Raw genomic sequence first — 26,807 nt, forward strand, 5'->3', positions numbered from 1 at the left:
AAAATTTATCAAAAGATGTCGTTACCTTGACACGAACATAAAAGAAACGGAATTCATAGGTTGCTTCGTTCGTGATATATGAGCAAAAGAAACCGCAATGCGCGCTTTCGCTCTCCCTCTTCTTCCCAAGAAGTGCGGTAACGCGGAGAGGCCTGGAATTGGTCTCCTCAAACGACTTGTAAAATCATTGCGACAGGACGTTTGAGGAGACCATTCAGAGGCCTCTCCGCGTTGTCGCGCTTCTTGGGAAGGAGAGGGAGAGCGAAAGCGTGCATTGCGGTTTCTTTCGCTCATATATCACGGAAGTAACCTATGAACCCCGTTCTTTTTTTGTGTTGGTTTCAAGGTAACAGCATCTTTTGAGCGAAATTTTTGCACTCGTGAATCCCTGTTTTCCCTTGCATTCAAGAGCCGGCATGCACAATATTTACGGTGTACCATGCCTTGTCACTGCCCAATTAAATTTGCGAGAACTCTCTGAAAAGGCGGCCATGAGCAGAGTAGTGCGACATTGAATGCCCGATATCTTGATGTGTCGTAATCAGGTCCGTGTGACGTAGCATCAACCGCGAAGCCTCCGACACAGCGCGGCGGCACTTGCGGGGGACTCTCTACGTCACGCCATGACGTCAGCACTAGTCGTGCTCTCTGCAAGAGTTGAGAGGTTTCTAGAGGGGCGTTCACATCAAAGGCCTCCTTCTCTCGTTATGCGCTATGGATCGGCTGGGGTCGTTCCCGCAGAAGAGTGCATGTTATCCTGCAGGTTCGGACCCGTAACTTTGGGACAAACATAATTGGAGAGCAGTAAATATTAAAAAAAGAAGAAGAAACAAGTGCTTGGCAGGAAACGCATTTTGTAGCCCACCGGGCGCTACCGTTCAGCACTGCCCGGTTTATGTTCCAGAATTATACAGGGTGTCCCAGCTAAATGCGAACATATTTTAAAAAATCTGTATATATATATACGTATACTATTACTTTTTCCAAGATGAAATCAATTGCAATATAGCATATGCTCAAGGACACCCCTTAAGAGGGCATTAGCAGACTCCTAAGGCAATGTTTTAATTAACTTTCAATAAATAACTTTTTAATTATAAAAGCTACGAAGTCGTCCCAATGATAACATCTAGTCCCTTCGGTCACCCGATACCGGAGCCGTTTTCAGCAACAAAAAACCGTTCGATAGATCGTCCGCAAAAAATACGTGAAGGAACACCATTTTTTCCTTATTTTGTTCATTGCGGATCTTCGGAGACACGTCTTTCCTTCACCCCCCAATGTGAGAGGGTGACGGAGCACAGTGCCGCCTCATGCGTCGAAGATGAGCTTTAACATGCGGAAACAAAACGAAAACAAATGTATCGTGTGACTCATTCGGAACTGCCCTTACCTTGGGTTGCATTTTCTGTTTTATTTTAATCGTTTTCCAGGACGCAAGAGGCGATAGCGTGCTCTTTCACCCTCTCACATTAGGGTGAAGGAAAGACGCCTCTCCGATGATGCACAATGAACGAAAAGGAAAAATGGTGTTCCTTCACGAATTTTTTGCGGACGATCTATCGAACGGATTTTTGTTTTGAAAACGGCTCTGGTATCAGGTGACCGAAGGGACCAGATGTTCTCATTGGGACAACTTCGTAGCTTTTATAATTAAAAAGTTAATTATTGAAAGTTAATTAAGGCATTGCCTTCGGAGTTTGCTAATGCCCTCCTAAGGAGTCCCCTTCAGCATATGCTATATTGCAATTGATTTCATCTCGGAAAAAGTGATATCTATATGTATATATTTTAAATATGTTCGCATTTAGCTGGGACACCCTGTATACTCGCCTTACATCACGCGAGTAAAGCCGAAGAAAACCATGCGGCCTCATCCAGGTTCGGGTTCGCATAGTCCATTCCTACCCAAACCATCACGCCAACACTATCGCCAACGCCATCACGATACGGAAGCAGACGACGAAAACGATGATGAAGCCATCGCAACTCCACTGGGGGCGCGGGCAGGCAGCCTGCAGGTAATGTCGTCCATTTTCTCCGCGGCACGCTTCCTACTCGGCTGCCTCTTCACCCTGTTGCATAGAGCCACGACCTCCAACGTCAGCAGCATTCAGTGCATAGTGCAACCTTCTTCCGGTTATGTGTTCGAGACCACGTTCCTGTTCGGTTGCACCCCTGCGAAACCGTTTCCAGAGCGGGTGCAGCTCAGAGTGTACATCAGGGACTCGGAGTCGGATCGCCTGGCATGGTACCGCGGACGTCTGATCCACGTCTTGCCAGACCTGGGCATCTACCAGATCAAACTACCCCTGGGTGATGAAAGCCAAGGGTACCAGGCGAGGCTCAGGGTAGAGGCGGTGGATAAGGGTGGCCGAGCAAGCGAACTGAAGGTCGAGCCCGTCAAGGTGGGACCGCCTCGCAAGTGCCAGCCGCTTGAAGGTAAACCGCGTGTTGGTCGCCGCAAAGTCGTCACCATCTGGGTGCACAGTTTTTCAATAGACCTCTCGCTGTTTGTAAACAAATGACGTCATAGTGGTCGACAGCGCCACCAATTTGGTAGAGTTGAACTACGCTCGAAGTTAGTGGCGAACAACGTCGCGCCCGAAAGCCACGGTCTTGAGGGGAGTACGATGGTCTCTGAAAGGGACGCGGGCCTTCGATCCTACTTTCCTTTCAACAGGAGGCAGCGAACAAGTGCCCATTCGTGGAACCCAGCCCTCCCCTTTTGATTCGTTTCGGTTTCAGTCTGTCTGCCAACGTCATGATGACGTTTCTCGGGTAGAGGTCTATTGAGCTAAGCTAAAGGCCTGTTCCGACATAAAGCAGCGCTCTCTTATAGCGCTACAAAACAGCCTATAAAAACAGCGTCCACTGTTATCGGACGGTTCGCACTTGCAAAGCGGTGCTAGCGCTATAATTCAGCGGAAGTTCGGTGGTCATTTCCGGTCTCTCCTATCATGGGGCCTCCGGAGTTCGACAGTATGCGGACGAACAAGTTCGATCAACTGACTGAACGAAAAATTACCAGACATTTTGAATGACAGAGTCGCCGGTTCCAATGTGGTCGACGTGCAGTGAAATGCGGAAGCAAAACAACTCCACGACTTCCTCGACGTCATCGCTGAAGGGCCGCCTCGTTGGCCACAAGAATGTAGTGCTAATATTAGCGCTGAAAAAGTTGACACGAGCTCAACTCCGGCAAGCGCTAAGTTTTAGAGGTTCGGAGCACTGCGAGGAGGATATGATATCGCGCTATTTTCTACCGCTACTTTATAGCAAATCGCTATATGTCGGAACTGGCCTTAACACACATTCACAGCATTTTCGTTGGGAGGAAGGTGTGTTAGCTTAGCTCAATTGGTAGAGCCCTGGACCGGTAATCCAGAGGATGTGGGATCGAGTCCTACAGCTGGATAACCTTTTCATTGACTTCCTTCTTTCATTGTTCTTAGGTACTTTAGGCTTTGTGTGTTGTTGTCCCTTATTCTGTGTTCCACCCTCAGAACAGTAATTACCATCTTGACGCATCACTCGCGACAAGTAGTGTCCCCACACGAACTTTAAGGGCTGTCGGGCTACTTTTTGTGTCGTTCTTAGTCTGAACACGGGTACAATTGGGTTTCTCCTCCGGAGAAATTATAATGTAAAGCCACGAGGTGCCGCCACTAGTTTTCGTATCGACGGACTGCTTGTCACGACCTTATGCTAGCGGCTAGCTATTCCGCAGCTAATACCCTACACTCTTAAAACGGAACTTCACCGCACTGGAAGCGGGAAGCGTACGCATTTTTGTGACAATTATGATCCGTATAAGTGTCACACACGACGAAAAGCATACACCTCACGTTCTCAACAAATCAGAAGAAAGAACGATGTCATTCGAGATGATGGTTGGCTAGGAGCGTGCTATGCGGTGAAGCTCGTTTTTAAGAGTGTACGGTAGTTTGAGGGTAAAGTTTGGAGAAACCACGTGACGAAGTGTCTGTCCAATCACAAGGCAGCAATAAGGCGGCATTCGTAGACCGGCATGGGACTACTGAGGAAACCACGCGCATCTCACCTTGAAATATTGCCCACTTATTTGGGAGAGGGACCAATGAAGTTGCTCCACGGGTAATAGGAGAAAGAGGGAAACTTGGGAGCTGCGCAGACAGCTGAACTGCATGCATGGCGTACAGGAAGAAGAGTATAAGGCTGGGCTTAGATTGAACACGACTATATATAGTAAGGCTGCATTCACACGGGCCAACTTTGAGCACCTACTCGAACAAACGTCTTATGACCGACTTCAAGACGGTGCGCCGTCTCCGCGTTTACACGTATACCAACTCGGTAACTCCACCCACAAACAAACGGCAATCGGAGTATATATGGGTTCAAGTCCAACTGCTGGTCAGCTTATTTCGCCAGATCATCACCAGTATTTCCAAAAAAATGCCTAATGACATGTTTTAAAAAACGATTTCTCAGTACCCTTGTAGGATTTGAACCCATGTCAGGTAGTACTAGAGTCACTAAATACGGAGCAGAGCAGCGACATTGAACCACGCCGGCGAGCGAGCCCGCCATCTTGAGTCAGGCGCGGCTGCGTCGCCTAGCAACGGGACGCCAGTCCCCCCCCCCCCCCCTTCTCTGCTGGAAAACAACGCGCAATCGAGCCACCTCTCAACCCAGGAAACCGGTTTTGCATGGAGAAGACCCAACATGGACGGCCAGTTCTTGGAAAGAGAAACCACGTGACACAATCGGCCCAATCGCGGACACCGAACGGCGGCTCCGGCGCGGAAAAGGAATTCAATACTCTGTATACCCCTATTTAGTGACGCTAGGTAGTACGAAATCGCTTCACGCCCTCGGGGGTCACGTGGCAATGCCCCTCACGTTGATTGGCTAGAACACCACCAACTCTCCCAAGTTCTCGGTCGACCGCCGGTTCGGACCAACTCGAGTTGTTCGTGGTGGTGTCGGCCGACTCGGACCAACTCCAAAGTTGGTCATATAGTTGCTGGAGAAAGTTGGCGCCTGTGAACGCAAGCTAAGGTTAGTCCGAATAATTCGCCAAGGTTCCCAGACTTGGCCTTTCTCGTCAAAAGTTAAAAATACCCGTATTGATATATAGCTCGTACAGATCTCAGTTGTCTCGCGACGTAAACCGCCAATTATTTATAGCTCGTACAATTTAAAATATAGTTTGAAATCGAATGCTATTAATACATGCGACACATAGGAAAGTATGTTGGTTTGTGCAACGCCGCCTCTATGCCGGCGCAAGCAGAGATCGCTAGGTAGCGCAAACGACAGGCATTTTCTACGGTTTCCAAATAGCTATAACACGTTAAAATAAACATACAGCACACGGCAACACTCATAGCGTCATAATCCAAACGAAAGAGTAATACGTAGCAGTTTCTCGAGTCACAAGACGTATACTTCTGCTTCCGGGAAAGGGGTACAGACGCGCATATATACATGGGCAGTGATGTTTCTTCTTAACTAATTTTAGTTCTTAATTTTACGAATATTATTAATCAACTGGGATGTGTGTTTGAAAAACGAGGATTTCAGGGACGTATTGTTTCGGTACAGTTGTTCAGGGAGGTTATTTTGGAAGTTATTTCGCTATCCACCCAGTCGAATATATAAACTTCTCCACATTCCGAATAGAAGTTCGAATTGCGAGAACTTTTTTTTTTCTTTCGAATTCGAACCTCGACATGTTCGTGGCAACAACACTTGAGATGGATGGTTCAGATCCGGGTCGGTTCGGGAGTAATGAGTATATTGTAATAAGTATAAATAAATATATAATATATAATTATATAATAATATAAAAAAATAATATTGTAATATAGTAGTAAGTTTATTGGGGTCCGAACAGACGCATTTTGAGGATAGTAGTGACCTTGGTATAGTTTATACATTCCCGAATGATTGGTCAGCGAAACAGAGAAAAAGAGGCCCCGCGGTCTTCACGGAGGTCTTGGTTTAGACAAGAGGTCCTGTGCGCTCTCTTTCTGTTCCTGTTGCGCTGATTAACCATTCAAGTAGGCGATTTCGTATGTTTGTAAGCAAAACACCGCGAGAAGATGCAGTTACGTTTATTTACTATGGCGACTATATACGGGGGCACAAATGTATGTCAAGGCCCTTGCACTCTTACGAAGCCATGGATTGTAAACCAAATGTGTGGATTTCAGGCTTTTCGAGGTCCGTGTTTCCAGCTGCCCCTGGTGAGGTCCACTCGACGCTCGCGCTAGCTGTTGTGGTTGGGAGTTACGCCGAAGCCTGCGATGCAGCTAAGGATGCCATTGCCCTGTTGCCCCTGGTAGAGCGCATCAAGCCTCGGTCTGTGACGCAGCTGGAGCATGCTTCGGAAGCACTCAGGTGATCGTCACGCGATGTTCGTAGAATATGTTCTTGGGATTACTGTCCGTGCAAGCGTTACGGAAAGGAGATAAGCTATCAAGAGCAGATTTCGAGGTAACTCGTTACTGTAACTAAGTTGCTTTTTTTTTTTTGCTAACTTGTAACTTAACTCGGTACTTTTGCGCCGTGGTAACCTCCAGAGGAACTCGTTTCTTTTCAGGTAACTGTGCCAAAGTAACTTAAGCTAAGTTCCAAGTTACTTTTAATTCGCTTTTCACTCACGTCCACATATCCCTCCAGTCAGACTTGTACGTATTTGGAGTATTGTATTTAAAATACTGTATTTTAAATACAATTTGCGGTATTTTGGTACTCTACTCAATACTTTTTGTTTTGTGTATTTGTACTCTATTTAAAATACATTTTATGGTATTTGCTACTCAGTACTCTAATTGCATATTTTGGATCTCCCTCTCAAAATTTTTGTGTCTCGTCTTTTCATTATCTTGCTTGTTAAATGGAAATTTTCTGAGTCCCTCGGGCTGGACCCGGACATTGGCCCTTCTTGGAAGTCTCCATTTAGAAATCTTGGCCTGTGTGTACTAATCCTTTGTAAGTGGGGGTTCTATTATGTGTGCCCTGTGGGACCTGCTAAAGTTTGCTTTGTTCTGGGTCACATATACCTAGTGGAGTTATGTGGTGTCTCTTTGTCGTCTTTTGGGGACTTGTGTTTAGATGAGTCCTATCACACAGGGACGACTTGAGTAGTACACGGGGTTGAGGTGATTCCTGTCACATAGCGGCGACATGCCGCACTGACCAGTGACATTTTGCGTTCAAGGATAAATAGTATCTTAATTGTATTTCAAATACTTTTTGAAGTATTTTGTACTCTATCTTAATTACTTCAATTTTTATGTATTTATACTCTATCTTAATTACATTCTAACGTCAGTACCTATTATCTTATCTTAAATACATTTTTGAGTATCTTGTACATGTCTGCCTCCAGTTCTTTCATGGCATTTTATGCCACAAAACGTGATATTCAATCCGTGACGGTATTCTATTCGGGAAGTAAGAACCGCGCTGCCATTGAAATGAAGCTGAACCATTGTGCGCAATACCAGGGAATAAGATGCAAAGCGGTCGAATTGTTGACCATAAACGAAAACGACCTAAGCGTGTTGCACTCCGCCGCAGGCAACTCAAGGTCTAACTCAATTGCTCACGCGCGCTGCACCTGTGTAGTGCTATTTTTGTCCAAAAGAACTCCGAAGTAACTCGTTCTTTTTTTTTAAAGTAACTCCGTAACTGTGAGTTACATCTTGGGCTAAGAACTTCGTTATTAACTTAGTTACATTTTTCACACGGTAACTTAACTCGTAACGAGTTCTTTTTGACGGGTAACTTTTCGATCTATGCTATATCAAGTCCCGCTTGCACGAACATTGATGACATTCCTCAGTGCAGTCCTCTGTTGCGTTATTAGCATCCTATACGAAAGAGCAGCGATGAGGACAGTAGCGTGTGGCCGGAGAACGAGTGAAGCTATATACTGCGGACACCACTGAGGAACTTCCTAAAGGTTCGTGCAAGCAGGACCAGGTGTCTCCAACAACGTGTCTTGCTGCAACGAGACACATTGAACAGTGCAACAAGTCTTGCTCCTCCTTGTCAAGTGATGACGTCATTCTTCGTTTCTGGAAACACGTGCACTGTATAGTGCATGCGCAGGAGTCCTACTGTATACACTCTCGTAGAGCCAAACTTCGTCGAGGCAACCCTTATATTGATACTTTATTCGCTCCCTCAAGCTCAAATTTTACGTCGTTCCAATTTATAAAATCATCTTAACATAAATTTTACGCGGAAATAATGAATTGCGCATGACACATCTATATGGTTAAAAATGGTCCTAAGCACAACAATAGCAGAAAGCGTCCTTCGATGCCACACCCACACAGCTTTTCCGTCGCAGCCAGAGGGACCACTCTCCTCAACATGACTAATCGAGATCGTCGTACGTCAAGCGTGAAAGAAACGTGCCGTAGTGTACATACGGGATTTAAAAAAAAAACGCAAAACGACGTCACGTTTTAGGCCCGGCCAATACTTGACAGTGAAGCAAGGACGTGCCCTGCCCGCTGAGCACGCTGGCTCGCAATGCACGAAGGGAGAGAGGCAAAAACAAGGCGGGTAAATAATCAAGCTCCGTTTCCAAGCTACACAATAAGTAATAGTAATAACAATAACAATAAGTAACCCTTCCTTCTAACGAAATCACTTTATTCGAACTTTTACGTTATCTCGAACGAGATGCATGCGTTTCGAACCCGATTATTCTAAGTGTCCCACCAGCAGGCTCCACTTATTGCGAAAGAGGAGCCGGTAGAAGCCGTATGGGCAACCTTGCTTACGTCTTTCTCTCTTACATTGTCCACCTAAATAAGAAAGGAGCTGCCAAGTTGCTCACCACCAAAGCTTGTTTGCTTGCTCAGTGCTTACGCGCGCGCACTTCCGAAGCTACTGCCACCGCTCTCGTATAGCACTTCCGCTTTATCGAATTGTCGCTTATATCGAATTCTCTCCCGGTCCTATTGACTTCGTTATAGCGAGCGTGTACTGTGCAGTGGGGAGTGGGGGCTAATGAAAACAATACGTACTGATTTGTACAGCTTTCTGCGCACAGCAGGGAAAGTGAAACAGCAACATCGTTTCCTGTCGTCCTTTTCACGCGGTTGACCACTCCTTAGTGAAGGACTCACTATTCGATTTAATCATGCAGAGTAATCTAAAGCTATCGGAACTAGAAGGTTCAAAGAAAAAAGTTTCGAAAAACAATTATGGTAGCGATGTAGCATGCGTCATCACTCGTCAGTACAGTCGTCGAAACGGTATTAGGACACATCATTGCCGCTGATGGCCTCACGTTCCTCTAGTCAGTGACGCGGCTGTTGCGGTCACGTGACCGTATGACCAATGAGTCTGTTTATGTCAGGGCCGTGGGTTTCGCCATTGTCCAGCTCCCGCCAAGTCGGCAGATGGCTTTGGCACAAGTAGCATCCAGATGGACGCAACTGCTACGGCGAAGGGAACCGCAGCGATTGATACCAGGGCCTGGAGCACCAGGAACCAGCGCCGCGTCCAGCGACGTAAACAACGCTGTAAGCTATAGTTCCAGCATATTTTCGGACTTGATACGCACTTGGTCAACAACGCCTAGATAGAGAAATCCTGCTTACTCGTCGACGTGACGTAACAACTAAGAGTCAGCCAATCGGCAGCGTGTTTCAACGGCAGTAGCCAATCACGAACGTGCTTTTCAGTGGTCGTAGCCATGCAGACGAACCACCGTCGTCTGCGAGTAATGATTGAATGTCCCCGCGTAATAAATGAGGAATCTTTAAAATAAAGCGCAGAACTCTCCCATATCTTTTTCAAGCCTGATTTTCTGGAAAGCGTGTCGCACTTTTTGTCTACATATTCAGGTCTACAGGTTCCAAGTGAGCTCCGATCATTTGTGAGCCCTTGAATTCGCAGTACGGCGAATCGCAATAGCAGACGGATTCTGACTCTTAATCGAAGCAGGGCGAGGAGGCAATGAGCAGGCCTTCTGTGTCTAGGTGGCGTTGTTCTGAAAGAGGGTACCGTGACGTCACCCAGCATTGTCGTCTGCTACGAAGCCTGCATTATCCCTTGTCAGATTATGTCAGCAAGTGTACTGTTGCTTTCAGTGTCCTCTCGCTTCACAGAGGGGAAGCGCTCGCTTCCTAGTAAATTCTTTCGATGTCTGATTTTATATGTACACGTAGTGAAGGGAGAGGAGGCAACAAGCAGGCCTTCCCGTATCTAGGTGGCGTTGACTTTGTCTGTATGTGTAATTCGAGTTTATGGTTATGTTATTGAAAGACACTGTTCCCAGCCGTCGGACGAAGCCCGCTTGGTGTCTGCTGTTGCCCTGCTGCGAGCCGTTGTCCGTCTCCACCGTGGTGCTGTGGAAGGCGCTGCCTGTCGTCACGCTGTTTCTCGTGCGCTGGTTGGGACGCTGGATGCCATCAGTCGTGCCGTTGCTCCAGCTCTGTCCACGGGGTCGATCTCGCTTAGGCTGGCCGGTGGATACGGACTCTGCCTGGCCAACGAGCAAGGTCTTTCTTTGGTTTGCTCTCGTTCTTATCGTAGCATATTACAAATATAATGGAAGCGTAAAAGACAGCTTCGTGTGTCCGTCTTTTCGGCCGTTGTTGCATAGAGAGCTCATCGTAGGGTTCTTTCTCACACACAAGCCCGCGCAATGATAACATGAGAAATAAGCTCTTTCCATTTACTGACATTTCAGTGGCACTGGCGCTATTGTTATGGAGTGAATCATGAAAGATACAGCCATTCGCTCGTATGAGAAATCCGTCATTATGAAGGGTTTTCCGTAACATGGTATAGCCCGCTATCAGAACTTACCCACCTCACCTCTTAAGAAGTCTGTGGGAAATTTTCGTTCGCAGGGTTCTCGTAAACTTCGCTACATTTCTACACGAAACGATTACAGGCGTGTTCCCATCGAGTTTATCCAGGGAATGACATATTTTTGAAGGCCTGATGCGATCCACTGATTTTTTGGCGAATTAAAGTGTGTCAGATTCTCAATTCATGGGAGCCTATGGGAGATGAAACAAAATCGCATCTCTCGGCACGCCCGCCCGCGATATTTGGGCCAAAATGATGTCATTCCCTACAGTGACAGTCGGGGAATCGATTCCAATCAACAAATTCGACAAGCTCACTGCAGTTTTCCAGATCCCTAGGAATGAAAATAATGGTTTTGTCGTTAGCTATCATGTTCTTTAAGCCGACGCCGGTTACATCACTTCCTTAAAGCGCGGGAGGAAAGCAAAGCGAAGAAATCAATTTTGCGACGGTGCAACCAACTCTCTCCGGAAGCGAACGCTAACTAGACCGCATGGGTCCGCCTTAATCCGAAAGCGGAGCACGATGTGATCAAGGTGCTTAAAGTCACCCGAGTGACGGCTGCTGGGTCCACTTGCCGTACGCGGTGGCGAGCCCGACCAGCGAATTCACGAATGCAATATACGCACATTTTGCCGGGGCAATGGCCTGCAATGGTTGCGTTAAGTAGGCGCCCTGGAGCCCGAGTGTTTCAGACTCCACTCACTTAACGCGACACAAGCACCACTCGCGCACTCGGGAGTGCAAGACCCTTGAGCCGCTTTCCCGCGCACTCGTTCAGAAATGGGGGCTTTGAAGCAGACGACAGGCGCCCGGGTGCTTGAGATTTTGCGTGACGTACTTCCTGTTGAGCGCCGGCAGGACGGCCTTCGAAATGTGTGTTCGGAAACAAAATACGGACTTCTGTATGTTGCCCAATGCCCTGATTTCAATAAACTGTAATATTTTTGTAACTCTTATCATGCTTTTGTACTAGTGGACACCCTCCACACGGATATCGGCGCTGGATGATGATGATGATGATGACAATGATGATGATTGAAAGAAAAAAAATGGGGATTGTAGCCCTCATCACTAGGTTATACGCGGAAAATGCGGTGCTTTAATGCACACATCTCTTCACGCTATGCAGCCGTCTTCACAGTAAAAAGTTCGTATGACGTCTGTTACAAATTCCCATCTTTTCCATTTCATTTGCTGTTACAAGGAGAAGTCTTCGCAACCGTAGTAGCCTCTTCCAACGTTATTATAGGTTCAAACTAAGCCAACGTGTCCTCCGTCTGTCCGAGCAAACGCCAAGCGGCATCCGGGAGCAGTGTGGCGCTCCAAAGTTGCTTTCGCTGTTTAGTGGCCGCTCCAGGTGCGTGATGCTCCTGATTTCAGTGCGCCAAAAGAGGGGTGCCTACATAATGCAACCAATGACTGCCTTTTTTTTTTTTTTGAATCCCACAACCCTGGTTGAATGCAAGCCATACCCCGGCCAATCCCGGCCCGTCTTGATGTGGCTGCTTAGATTACCTGCCCGTAAATGCACGGCTACGTTACGACAACGGTTCAATGACTTGCGTCACTTCTTTGTTTCTGTGCAATAGGAGACACTGCTTAGCAAGTAGCAATTTTATTTTTATTTATGTACTTATTTCTACAAACCGCAGTCTATGGCTGGAGGCTGAACTTATGCCAGGAGCAGACATACATACTGTGCAAACAAATCTAGTGGGGCCAGGTGTATTTTTCCATTCAGCAGTCGCGCGTGGAATGAAATATATTTAAATATATCAATACGTGAGCGGAAAGGTACACTATTCAAAGAATGCATACTATATACGTAGGGAAGAGGAAATCTCAGCAAAAGCGAAATATACGATTAATACTGTATATTGATTCGCTAAGTCGTTCAGTATTAAACCGAGGGCAGAAGCTCGTGTAAATTGCCTATCATAACGCTTCACGACAAATATCGTAGTTGTAGATCAAACCGATTCAAGTATTTTGACATGTCCGTCGAAATAGTGGTCCCAAACGTAGCGGAAGCGCGCGCAGTCCAAAACCGCCGGGTCTACAAGGGCTTTATATGCTAAGAGCTCAGCGTCAGCAGAAGCCGATTTTATACTACTCTTTACGGGTAACCATGCTTTATACTGACAGCAAGTAACAATAAACAATACGTTTCAGTGCAGCTGCCCCAGCGGCAACCCTTGGTTGGCGTGAGGCGAGTTCCGTAACCCTGGCACCAGCGTCGCCCGCTCGCTGCCTGGTCCTGGATGCCAATCCATTTCCGTGCGCCGGCGACACGGTCCTCAACACACAGGTGAGCGGATTTTGTGTCTTTCTAATGGCATTCGAGCAAAGTGTATACAGTCAACCCTCGATTTATGAACCTTCGATTTATGAATTTCCTCGAAAGCTTCCTCGAAAGCTTCGTTTGGTTCCCCTCGGGGAACCAAACGTTTTACATGCATTTTTCCGTCGTTTTATGAACCTCGATATTCGAATAATGAATGGAATTTCAGGGAACCGGAGGAGGAGGAGGAGGAGGAGGAGTGTCGTTGGGAGGAACCCGAGAGGTCTGCCTGCCTGATTAGGCGGCATGTTTCTCGGGAAGGGAAAGGTGGTGGAGAGGACGAGAGGAAGGGGTGAAGTGGAAGACCGAGCGGAATCCGCTCGGGGGGAGAATAGCTGCGTCCATGGGCCGACTTCAGGGGAACTGTGCCGGCATACGCCTATTACACATCTGAGGGAAACCCAGGAAAAACCCCAGACGGCACAGCCGGCCCGCGGATTCGAACCGCGGACCTCCCAGTCTCCAAGCGCACGCGTTACCGCTGCGCCACCGGAGCTGGTTTCAGGGCACCAACTAGGAGTTGCCCAGCGTTTCTTTGCCCTCAATTTATGAACGGATCGTTCCGAGGCCAACAAAAACCTTCAAAGGGATTATTCGTGGTCTTATGAATGACGCCTGAGCAGACAAAACGTTTTTCAGGTATTGCACCCTCGGTTCTTAACCCCTCGAAATCCGAACAACAAACGGGCTTTTGCAGAAGTGTTCCTGACCTCAATTCATGAATAAGGTGCCCGCTGTCACCCGGAGATTAATAAACGTAGGTTAAAAACCCCAGAGGAAATCCGAGACCAGTTGAGCGCGAATGTGCTGACATCTCCTCTTTCCAAGATTGACACAGCGGAAGGCATCGTCCAAAGCAAAATTAAACAATTTAGTATTGCATAATAAACAGAGTGTGAATGTGCTAAAGTCTGTTCTTTGTGAGATTGATACAGCAGAAGGCATGGTCGAAAGCAATTTCACACAATATATTGCATTATAAGCACAATACCAACTCGGAAATATTGTTCCATTGGCTCGATACTACTCACTTAAAGGAATTTTCGATTTATGAATCCCTCGATTTATGAACAATTTTTCGGGGAACCGAGGGTGTTCATAAATCGAGGGTTGACTGTATAGCTGTACGAAACAGGCTTATGTGATGCGCTTCCTGTGCCCAGTTTGTGATGGTGAAGGCGTCGACAGTCAATGCCTCGGTGGAGTTGTATCTCAAGAAACGCAAAGCTGAGGGATGGCAAGCAAGCTTTGCTCACGCCATCAGGGGTTTCGTCACACTGCACAGGGTGCGCATGCCCACGCAAGGAGACTTCGAGGTCCTCGTCGAAATTAAACCGGAAATGTCCTTGGACTTCCTGAAGGTAACGTGTTCCATGTCGGTTCTTTCTCATCCATGACGAAAACCCGAGACTGGGAAAAAGACGAAAAACAGACGACACAACTGTGTCGTCGACACAAATTGTGTCGTCTGTTTTTCGTCTTTTTCCCAGTCTCGGGTTTTCGTCATGGATCTTAGCCACCAGCTCGCTTGCTTTTTAACCATTTTATCTTCTTTCTCATGTTACGTATCGTTACTTTCGCTCAGTGATTTATCCAGCCCCTTTCTTGACACCTCCAAATACCTGTAGTCAGTGACAACATAAGTCATACACTTGACCCCACCCCCCACGCAAGAATCGCTCCGCGCGCGCGAATGTAGTGCGGCCCGGCCAAGTGGGGACTGGGGGAGAGAGAGAGAGAGAGAGAGAGAGAGATCCGGCACTACATCGCGAAGCGGGGGCGTCGTGCAAAGGCTGGTAGCCAATCGCAGGAGCCTTCCACGGATGAGTGGGCGGTCCAAATTGTAGGAGTTAAGTTGTCATTGACTATGAATACCTTCCAAATGGTTGGCGACACCCAACAACATTTTTTACTGTACACCCCCAACAAGAGGCCTCCCAAGCAGAACAATGTACCGAAAGTCGAGTGCAATAGGGGTGGACGGTATGTGTCTTATCAATGTTCTTTAGTTTCAGGAGTCTGTTCAAGGTCTTCCACCTACCCGTCCACCCCTATTGCACTCGACTTTCGGTACATTGTGCTGCTTGGGCTGTGTTATTATTACAGCGTATTGTGAGGAGGAAGATCACCGATCCCAATCATCCCCATCGCTCTGATCATCGCGCGAGACCGCGCCCAATTCATTCTGGTCTCGGCCTCCATCCTTTCCGGCTCCTTATAAAGAACCTTACCTCCATTGGCTACACCTGTCTCGCTTTCCTACCTAACAGTATTTGTAATAATAGCGCCACCCATATCTTTGTACCCTCCACTGTGCTTCTCATCTGACTTTTCCTGATCGAAGGGGGGAGGGGGAAGCTGGTGCTATGTTGGAATCTGAAATATGGGGTGAAATCAGGTGTTATTGATACAATCGGGTGTTATCGGGTTATTTTTATCTTTCCGCCCAGCAAGCGGCCCGTAGTTAGACGTGTGCACATATTGGTGACACATGGATTCTTCACGATTTATAATCGCAATAACACCGCATAATATAACACTAAACGTGCTTCGCATAGTCTACTGTTGCATGCACTCAGATAATATTTTCATGAGACGTGCGCACAGATCGCTACGTGGATACAAGATACAACATAAAACACGATTATAGTTCGAAGAGAAATCGGTTTTACACGAACTGGTCGGAAACCGATTCGGGAGGAAATAATCGGGTGAAATCGGGTGTAACCGGAAAAGGTCAGACCCTTATAAACACCTGATTGTGATTCTAGTTACATGACTCCTAATTAGAGATGGGACGAATCCAGAATTTTACGAATCCAAATTCAGATCCGAATCCAAGGAAGGTTCTGCGAATCCACGAATCTTACGAATCTCGAATCTTTCGAATCCTTTCTTCGAAAAGAGTTTAAAAAGCCAGGGAAAAAACTCTTTTTACTGAAAAGTGTTTTGAAGCAGAATTTGATATCTTTGTTAAAAAAAAAATCGGGAGAAGACATACCCCATCATATACTTCTTCCTAAGTGTTAACTTATTTAACATGCTGTTCATCGACTATAGGAAATACATAAACTCAGGACTCCGAATTCCCACCATAAAACTTAAGAAACAATTAAGGCAAAACCGTGTTACTTTTAAACTTCTAAATATCGGAGCTTAATGTTGTGGTTTTGGCGCGCTCGGGGGGCCGCGCCGGTCAAGCAGGCTTGGAGGCACCGATTTTAAAAAGAAACGAACAAACGGGATTGGTGGATTAGAAAGATTCGATCCGCTGTTTTGGGCAATGGGATTCGGTTGGCACATCCCTACTACTAATTGCGTAGTGATCGCATTGTCCTGGGGCTTCCACTCGTAAACGGTTCCGCGGTACCCTCGAACAGGTGGTGTTCACGTCAGACCGCGAGCCGACGGAATTGGACCTGCAAGTCCCACCACCCACGTGGGTAGCGAACCGCACTCTGGTTCCGTGGGTGCCTCGCAATGGCAGCGACCTCTACATCGGTGTGACCCTCAAGCTGGAAGGTGTGGTACAGAAGCGTGCCTGGCCGCCGCCTCGCATCCCGTACAGGTTGGGAACAGCTCTGGTCACCTGCCGTACCTGGAAGCACTACGCCTGGTCTAGACAGGTAAGTCCTATACCGCGAAACCTTAATCTGAAACGGAGTGGCCTTTGACCCATTGGGCGCGTTAGGTAACTGCTCTCTTACTCCTTCTCGGGCGATCCAAGTTTCGTGCCCCTGGGACAGCTAGTTAGGGAGTTTTCGGGAACAGGTCCGGTGCGTGCAGCCGATCGGTCGGTCGGTGCTTCGTCGAGGAACTGACCGGAGACTCGCCAAAACGAGTTTTCGGGGACCGAAGGGGAACAACCGCCTCGCAGAGCCATTTATAGGGAGAGTTTGGCCATTCTTTGGTCTTTTGCCGCCTCATGGGTGGAGCCTATTTTGACGTCAGAGTCATCGTTGCGCCGCCCAAAAAGCCTGAATCCGAGCGCAATCCGCTTATCAGCCGTCTAGTCCGCGCCATATTGATGCTGTCCTCCAGCTGGTCCACAGCTTCGTGGTCGCGCTGAATGTAATCTACAGGAATAACTGGCTTATGGCCCACTCGTCCTAGTGATAAGGGGGGCTTTGTTGCCGAACTGAAAGAGTTCAAGGACGAAAGGCTTTCGAAGCAAGAAGTTCACACGTGTCTTCTCTCCGTGGATTGTAAACAACGATCAGCATCAATATGGCGTCGGCGACCGTCTGACGACGGGACAACAACAGAGCACGACGAGGGAGGTCGTTCAGCCGTGACGTCGCATGACGCGCTTTAAGTTAGGCTCCTCCTAATGGCCAAACTCTCCCTATTAACGGCTCTGCCGCCTCGATACGTGTGGCGCCACCTCTCGTTAAGAATAGAAGAAAACATTCGTACACGGAACAATAACAAGTGTACTCCCACACGTATATCCGACCGATAAGATATTGTGCAACCTACGAAATAGAACGTTAAGTCACCACAGCATCCCCACATGGAACGGCATTCAAAAATGGCGGCAGTACTCATTTCCGATATTTTCTACGGCGAGTTTCCGAACTTTAGCCTGACTCACGATGAACCGGAAATATCAACACAACGCGAGGTTTCCGAGGAACGAAACTTTGTGAGGAACAATTACGCCAGCCAAGAAATACTTGGAATCCGTCGCGGCGGCGGCGGCCATGTTTCACCACCGTTGAGGAGTCCCCGAAGGAGAACGATCGGAAGGGAACCGATCGTGACCTCGAAGCGGCCAGGAAGATCGCCGCGCGGGAAGGATAATCTATCTACGAAGTAAAGCGCATGCGCGTCGCTCCCGTCTCCCAACTGATCGTATTAGGTGTGCCCAACCGGTTCCCGAAAACCCTCGGGACGCTTGAACACGCTTGCTGTGCTGCTGTTTTTCCCTTGTAGAGGAGGTTGTGTCCTTCTACATGAGTCCCGACCGGCGATGATGGTATGCCACGGAGAGGCGATGACGGTAGCCTATTTCAATGGCCGCGCCGGTGGAACTGAGAAGCGAGTGCTCCACGCGCGTGTCCATCCTCGTCGTCGTCCACCGGCCGCCACATCACACCCCCCTCAGACGCGGAGCGGTGATAAAGCAGATGTCCACAACTTCACTAGAGGAGGGCAGTGAGGGCGACCGTGGATGACGTGCACTGCTGGAAGTGTCCACGGGCGGCACAGCACACGTGCACGGTTGAACAGGTTGACGGCACGCCACACGGTGTCGAAGCATCACCCTCTTTCTCTTTTTCTACTCTCCCTCTGCTTTGCGTCAACCCACGTCCTGTGTTCTCTTTCTTGGCTTTCGTGAAGCGGAGGGAAGAGGTCACGTGACGGAGCACCAACGCCCCCTTTTCGTGCACCCTCCAAAGCCTGGGGCGTGAAGAGCGCGCTCGCGTACGAAACTCTGAGTACGAGCGTGACAACTTAACGGCAGGAGAGCGAAACACTCGTGCTCCGGAGCAGCCACTTAACGCACCCAATGTGTCTTGCGAAAACTTCGTCCGTCGCCGTGAAGGAAGCAACCGTGGTGGCGCTTTTACTAGTGAGGTTTAGTATATCGTACGCTACCACCTTTACGTGCGTCAGGGATAGCGTTGGTGGTTCTGCGCACGCGCAGAACATAGAGAGAGCTCTGCGCATTGCGCAGAACCACCACGCTGTCCCTTACGTACGCAAAAGCGACAGCGTATGATATACTAAAACACAGAAGGACTTTCGCAACGCAAGCGCGGGGAGAGACTGCTGCGTGCGTTATAGCGCTTGTGTTTCAGTGGATCCCGTACTCGCACCTATATTCTAAAACTCTCCAATATCAACGGTCAAGCTTTTCGAAGTCAGCTTCTTTCAATCTTCCAACTGGCTCTCGCCGTGCAGACGAACGACGCGGTCTGCGCAATTCTGCTTTATTCTATTTTATTTTTTTAATAGCAGCACAATGTCCCGAAAATTGAAATGCTCAGCTTGGAGGGAACCTCTTTTCATGCACGACGCCCAACAACAGCTGCGAGTGAACAAAAAGCGGCAGAACGAAATAAGTAAATCAACAACCTATCCCATATGCCTTGTGTGTCCGCACCTGCGCGCTTGAAGTTTACAACATCGTGCTTCCCCAAGCAGCACAATGTACTGAAAGTCGAGTGCAATAGGGGTGGACGGGTAGGTGGAAGACCTTGAACGAACTGGTGAAACTAAAGAAGATTGATAAGACACATACCGTCCACCCCTATTGCACTCGACTTTCGGTACATTGTGCTGCTTGGGTCACTAAAGTACGTAAACAATGTATGGTGTGGTCTTATCTCGGGTCATATCTGACCGGAGATGATAAGATCCAGATCCAGGCGTCGGTTGAATTCACTAAAGGGCTGGTTTGTGAAACCACGTGTGCTTTAATTGAGGGGAGACCAAGGTCCCACCATGCAGTTTCTACGAGATAGATAAGCCAGGTTAGCAGACTAGTTGTTACCTGTGGCAAAAAATTATCGTGGCAAACGTGAATATTGTTCAGACTCCTTCACGGAGCGAAGTACAGCACGTTGTAGACGTCGACCACAGTGATGCCATACAGCCGCGCCATTTTTATAACTACCCTCAAGCGGTCGGTTCTGGAAAGATCACTATGTTGTCCTGGTCACATGCCACCGGTAACACCATTTTGAGGTCATGTGACTTGGTTTATATCTCGTTTTGGCGCTAGGTGGCATTTTCCCAATGAGCATTGTATATTATACGATGCTTCTCAGGCGACATAGTTGCTATTCCTCCGAAGTATGAGTGCATCTACCGGCTGAGCAAGTATCCGCGCCGGTGTGGTTGTCACGTCTTGGGCAGTGGTCAGCAGTGAGAGGCCATTTGCGAATCTACGTGCATATGGGATGAAAACAATTACCGATGTCCAAAGAAGTTGCTAAACGACGGACAAAAGAAACAGCAGTCGTGCTGTTTACAAAAGATGTTGCCGCTGGTCACGGTCACAGGCATTTTGATGGTCACGTGTATGTTGACGTCTGCAATGACGTGTTACCAGGACATGGCCAGAATACATTGCGTTCGCACGGCACGCAATCGTCTATGATGTCTGTCAACTCAATAAAGCGCACCACAAAGGCCTCAATTTCTTTCAATGGAGCACTGCACACTTTCAGTGGAGCCGTGCCGTTGCTTGTACATTGAGGCTGAGTTCTACAACCAGAGAACCTCGAAGAAATAGGTACCGATTAATGGTATTGAAGTTATACAAACTTCGTGTCCGGTGCACGGTGCAGTGCAATTAGAGTCTCGTCTCAAGTGTTTAAGCAACTTGAATACAACGTTGACACGCCGCAGGGTTGCCGCGCCGGGCTGGCTACCTCTTCCTTACGGCTGCACTGTCGCTGTTCCCACCTGTCCTGGTTCTCGGGCGGCCACTGGGTCGCCCCGAACGAAATTTCCTGGCGCAAAGTGACACGAGGTGCCAGAGACAAGAGCTTCTTAGTTGTCAGCTGCGTGGTGGCGCTCTGGGTGCTCTACGGTCTCGTCCTCGTCTGGGCCAGGAGAGCCGACCAAAGGGACGAAGTCTACAACACTGTCATGGACCTGCACCAGAACCTGCCGACGGATCAGCAGCCTTATATCGTCACGATCATCACCGGGTTCCGCAGGAACGCTGGCACCACGAGCAAGGTATTCAGGGGTAACCGTGTTGGCAAACTGAGTTCATTCCGCAATTTTTATGAGAACGCACGCGATCGGGTTCTTGAGAGACGACTATCGGCATCCAATCACGACGCTTACAAAAAAGACGATATTCTGTTAGCAACTGGTAGACTTAGCAGGACAGTGGAGTACACATACTGGGTTTGTAGTACGGTAGAAACATATTGATTAATCGGACGTGCCTTTGATGAGTATTGAAACTTGGAAATTTCACTTTCACGTGCGTTCATATAAAATGCTGGACGAAGAAGGCTCGCGAAATGAAGGGCAGCTGGCGCTTCCAAGTTGCAATTGCTCGTTGTATAGGTCCTGGTGTAAGCTTATAAGGTCGTTGGCTTATAAGCTTGTAAGGTTGTTCCACGATACTCCAAACGGTGAAGACGAATTAGTACCGCGGTAGCGAGCTTCGTTGTGATTGTGCGTGGACCCTGTCAGTGTCCTATAATTTCGTGACAATTTTCAGGTATGGCTACAGCTGGTTGGATTAGACGGATCATCACGGAAGTTCCTTCTCAAAGACGTCAGCGTAAACCCGAGCACGTTGCAGCGCAAGTCCGAAGATTATTTCCTAGCCACCACAGAACGCACGCTAGGAGAGATACGAGAGGTCAGTCTCTCGTTACGTTAGTAAGGAAATGGCGGTTAGGATTGCTCCGTACCCTACTCAAAGGCACTATCGCATCCGGAAATGTGTGTATGAGACTGATACAGTAATGTTTGGCACCTCTTCATAATCTGCTATGCGCAAAATTATCTTCAGAAAACGGCTTACGTATGGGATGAACAACTTTAAAAGATTTTCATTCCCTCCGTACATAAGGCAGCCCCATCGATAGTAGCATCATGATGACGTAGGCCAGGGACCTACACCAATGGGAGCACAGCGCAGGCGATTGTCTCCGAGCTCGTCTGCCTCGCGTTCGCGAGTGTGAGTTCTGACTCGACCACGTCGCGTTAAACACGGTGTCACTTTCATGGCTGTAGGAACGTATCCTGCGCTAACCCAGAAACGATATTCCGACATTCCACAAGCCGATCACAGATATCCGCGATTTGCTGACGGCCGCAGGTCGCCTAGCTAAAGGCGCCCCTGATAGGATATGTCCGTGTGACGTTGTTTCCAAATTCCAGAGAGGGAATTCCTTGATACTCTCAACCTTATACGTCTGCTCATGCCGTCCATCGCATCAAATTGCACAGAAACCGGGACGGACACGGCAGTCCCCTTAATTCATAGAACAGGTTATTAAGTGCAACGATGTATTTTCGCATCGGGTCGGGACCCCGCGATATTCCAAACAGAGACTGTTCTCCTCCTTTCGAAATGCAGACGGTTCCCGACATGGGACTTTTCTTCCAATCGTAGCTTCACATGGTGGCTGGGTTATACACTTTTCGACGTCTCTCGACCGTGACGTTTCACGTGCAGGTGGTGTTCACCCTTGAGCCAAAGGGCAGTAGACCCTCGTGGTTCCTGCACACCGTCGTGGTGCAGGACATGCTTGAAGATCTGGTCTGGGTGTTCTTCGTTGAAGAGTGGTTGGTGCCCAGCGGTTGCCATCAAGAAAGCTTTCGCTTCAGCCCCGCCAACGGAGAACAGCAAGCGGACTTCTGGACACTATTCAGGTACACGGGTTGCAAGTAGGTCAGCTAGTTCACGCAGTTCCCCAGCTTCCCTCTTTTCCCTATTGCCCGTGGAGCGACCTCGTTGGCTCCGCTCCCAAATAAGGGGACGGGTGATGTGCACGCGGTTTTTTCTATGGTCCAAGGTTGGTCTACGTGTACACCCTCACCTGTAGCCTTGTGAGTGGACAGACAGTTCGTCACGTGGTTTGCCCGAACTTTACCCTCTCTTGAAGCCCTGGAAGCCACTTCTGTCATCCATTAAGAAGACGGATCATCATAATCTTCAAAATAGCATGACTATATACTGACTTCATTTAAAGGTTAACGGCCGTATGGCACCGAGGTCATGGGCACGTACGCGTACTCTATACATGGCCATCGCAGGTGCAACAGGTGCGCTTGCAGCCAGTCGAGGACATCCTAAAATACGTGCTCGGGCTTGACCTATACAGGCGCAATACGTGTCAACATGCTCTGCTTAGTGGCGCTATGCGAAACGTCTATTGGCAAATTGGTTCCTATTATCCTAGAAGACTGCTTGTGCAAGACTTGTATTGCGACGCAGTTAACGTCTCGGGTTTTTCATTTACCCGGTAGGCTCAGGAAAACTGGGGTTCTCTTTTCGATCGTCTAATAAGAGCACATCTTACCGTAGGCGTCGACTTCAGCGCCACTTCTTCACGGGTCACACCTGGTTCAATGTAATCGCCCGCTACCGGAGCTCCAAGTTTACCCGTGCTCAGCGCGTGACGAGCGCCCTCTTCGTCATCCTGTCGGCGCTCATGTTCAACGTCATGTACTACGACGTGGACACAACGTCGGACTCTGAACACATGAGCCTTTTCGACGTGCCTGTCCATCTCAACGACTTCTTACTTGGCATACAGGTAACGAACGCAACCACAGCATGGTCAAGCGAGCCATAAACGTTCTTGTACTTCAGTAGTGCACAAGTAAAATGAATGGAAGCGCTGTCTGTTGAAGGCATAAAGAACGCAGTAGATCGAAAATGTGTTATTCCCTTTTTCTCGTCTTTTGGCATCTCGTCGTTTTGCAGTTCGTCGTGTTGTGGCGCTACGAGAAACACACTGCTAACAAAAATTCGTGCACGTTTGATACACAGCAAGGTCACTGTTGTAACGTAGTTTTACAATCCTCGGAGCAGCACCAAACACAATGTTGTGAGGTTATGGTATCGTGCAGCATACGTGAATTTATCTAATCGTAACGTCATTTCGAGAGTAAGAGTGAAACTTCAGTTAGGGCAACTCAGAAACTTGGAGTGTATGGTCTGTGTATGTGCTACACGTAGATTGTATAGATTAGTTAAAAGGAGAGAGAGGCTTCTGCACTTGGAGCTACGGAAAAACTCATCCGATTAACACCCTCTATACATATCCTGCTTGTAAACGATGATATGATATGATAGTGATATTATGATAGTGATATATTATTACATATGATAATATGATAGTGCAGCCGAGAACTGCGGAATCCGATTAAACCTCATACAAAAATAGAGCGTTGGGGGTAACTCGTTACTGTAACTCCAGTAACTTCTTGAAGAACTCGTTCTTTTCTTTTCTTTTTTTTTTCTAACTTCTTCAAAGTAACTTGGGGTAAGTTCCAAGTACCTTTTGTTCGATTCTGGTCTACAAACATCGCAAGCTGCGTCCTCCCTCTCTAACGAGAGGACAACACGTGCTCGCCGGTCGTATACGTGCTCGGCGCGTCGGACTCTCCGTTCCCTTGTTGTTGCGCGGTGAACGCTGCAAATTGTGTTTTGGCCGTACATTAGGAGACTCAAATGACGTTCATCATAGCGACGAGCAGTTTATTTATAATGACAGAGGGCACTGTGTAGCAAGATTAAAACTTGGTGCGGTTCTACGAAACGTGCGTAGAGGACAACTCGTGGAACCTAAACTTTGAATGCCGGCTTTGTGCGCCGTTGAAGAACCTCATTACGCGATCGAAATCATCAAATGCTTCCCTAAAGAAGTACATGAAGGCACGCTTCTTTCGTCATATCAAATACTGGCATAGGTTTTGTATATCAGAACTATTATAAAGCGTCTTAATTACGCCGTTCATTGTGAGATAAAGATCTGAATTAGTTATACAAAGGTCAAAAACTAAAAAGTGTATATTAGGTAACAAGTAACTTAAAAGTAGCTCGTTACTTTTCCAGAGTACCTTAGGAACTCCAAGTTCATTCATTCATGCATTCATTTTCATTATCTGTAACCTCGTTAGTAACTTAGTTACATTTTTTTTGCGCAGAAACTTAACTGATAACGAGTTCCTTTTGTCCAGTAACTTCCTCATCTCTGCAAAAATATTTGAAATCAAACGAGTCTCTCTAATATGAAACAGATCACGTTTTTCTTTTTCGTTCTCCTTCGTCGAAACGCGACAGCACTCGCAGACGCACATAGGAAGGTCAAACATACATTTTTTTTTCAGGATTACTTTAGACGATCAGATTATAATCGCAGAGTCACGTCATCAAGGTTAACAGTTCTAGCAGGCATCTCATTCTACGCTCCTTTCGCAGGTAAGCCTAGTCACTGTCCCGCTCGGCGTCTTCGTCATCTTCGTCTTCAGCAACTGCAGACCACGTCCCATGAGCCAACAGCAGAGCGCCGAGAACGACCCACGGACGCGCCACCACCACCGCATTTCCCTCTTCAGCTACATGGACAACCTGTCCCAGAACTGCTCGGAGTCTTCGACGGAGCACCGCACGCAGCTCTTGCAAGAGTACGCGCGCATCCTACGCGAGGGTCGGAAGGGTCTCCTACCGTGGTGGTTCCAGCTCGTGGGATGGGTGGTGGCCCTGGCCGGGTCCATGTTGTGTTCGGCCGTTATATTGCTGTACGGTTTTTCGTACGGCAACAAAAAGAGCAAGGAGCTTCTGGTGCGTTCTTTGACCGGCCTCGTCCACAACGAGATCATCCTGGAGCCTCTGAAGGTGGTCTTGATCTCGGCTTTCTTGGCGAGACTCATCCCGAGGCCTCCGGAGGTGGATGACTACAGTATCAGAAACACCTTGACTGATTTACCGGAAGATCTTAGGCCTTGAAGAAAATACTTCGTGTACTGGTTACTGAAACTCTCAGTCGTTACGGCACTGAAAGCTCAACCGTGTGAGGCTATAGTTGGGAGATATTAACGTCGAGATAATCATATTCGAAATAACTGTTGAGGCATCACGTGTAATATGTGTCCAGTTGTATCATAGCTGTTATCGAGAAACTAATATCGCTCTCACATGATAATCTGAACTGTGCAAGCTGTTCGCTCTGTTACGTCTGAAGGATTTTAATTACGAAGTGATATCCCCCCCCCAAAGTGATGCTCTAATATGGGGGCCATTATAGGGCAAAATAAATGAAATGAAATAGTGCATGCAAGTGTATTCAGATTTTTAGTATCCTCAGCGTAGATGAGATTATCCACGGTGAATGAACGCCTCATAGAGAGCTCGTGCTGTAATACTACTCATACTCTTTTACAAAGAATTGCGTTTATACGTTTAAAGTTAGACGAAGTCCCGTTTGCAAATATTGGCGCTGTCGGATTGATCTAATATCTAATATCCAGTGGGAACTTATACTTTCTTGATGCACATCGTACCGTATAGACTCAAGTCCGACCTAGAGATGCGAAGCCAGGGAAAAAAAAAACCGGAAACTTTGGGGGGAAAAGTTATTTTCGGGTTTTTTCCTCGTCTCCGGAAAAATTGCCCAAAATTTCCAGGCGACAAAATTCAAAAATGTAAATTTTCGTGCCTTCCATGCGTTCCAACCCGCCAACAGTGCCTTGGGTGCCTCTAATCTGCCGCCAACAACCACGAACTTAGAGCTCCGTCGGCTGCTCCGAGCGATCACCGTCGCGTTCACGTAATGTCGGAGTTCTGGTCGGAGTGGACGGGTTGTTCCAGTTACCTAGCGCTGAGTAGACAGCAGTCCCATGCGATGCTCTGCTCTGCATTTATGCCTAGAGGGTGAACACTACTGAAGTTTCTAGCTCATTTGTACGCCGTGGCTTGGCCGGCAATGCTTCGACTCAGCAGTAACCGCGTTTATTTCCATTTTTCCCAATTTTTCGGGAAAAAAAAAACGAAAAAGAGACGTCCGACCGTCTAGTCCGACCTGTCTGTCCACTGCCCTCCCGCGTTTCCTCAAATACGAGAAAGAGATGCTTTCTTCACACATCAACGTTCATTGGAATTCGTCGACGCTGCTCTTGCAACTGCGGGAAGAAATTATAT

General features: G+C 47.8%; 2 protein-coding genes across 4 annotated transcripts in view; one reads left to right on the forward strand and one right to left on the reverse strand.

The window, feature by feature from the left end:
* The window catches only part of LOC135366616 (heme transporter FLVCR2-like), a 70,739-nt gene that overhangs the window by 21,146 nt on the left and 22,786 nt on the right, over positions 1 to 26,807 (reverse strand). The window lies entirely within an intron of this gene.
* On the forward strand, positions 1,963 to 25,940 carry LOC135366039 (polycystin-1-like protein 2). 2 transcript variants are annotated; one of them, XM_064598691.1, is made up of 12 exons: positions 1,963 to 2,442; positions 6,201 to 6,387; positions 9,371 to 9,536; positions 10,295 to 10,517; positions 13,014 to 13,144; positions 14,341 to 14,538; positions 16,558 to 16,803; positions 20,537 to 20,872; positions 21,369 to 21,512; positions 22,335 to 22,531; positions 23,187 to 23,418; positions 25,089 to 25,940. In XM_064598691.1, the coding sequence occupies exons 1-12, from the start codon at positions 2,025 to 2,027 to the stop codon at positions 25,614 to 25,616; spliced, it is 3,006 nt and encodes a 1,001-aa protein (XP_064454761.1). In that variant the 5' UTR covers positions 1,963 to 2,024; the 3' UTR covers positions 25,617 to 25,940. The 2 variants fall into 2 exon arrangements, with proteins under 2 accessions (XP_064454761.1, XP_064454762.1); XM_064598692.1 differs by lacking the exons at positions 9,371 to 9,536; positions 10,295 to 10,517 and having other exon boundaries at positions 13,009 to 13,144.

This window comes from Ornithodoros turicata, chromosome 8, assembly GCF_037126465.1.
Source record: "Ornithodoros turicata isolate Travis chromosome 8, ASM3712646v1, whole genome shotgun sequence".
NCBI classification, from domain to species: domain Eukaryota; kingdom Metazoa; phylum Arthropoda; class Arachnida; order Ixodida; family Argasidae; genus Ornithodoros; species Ornithodoros turicata.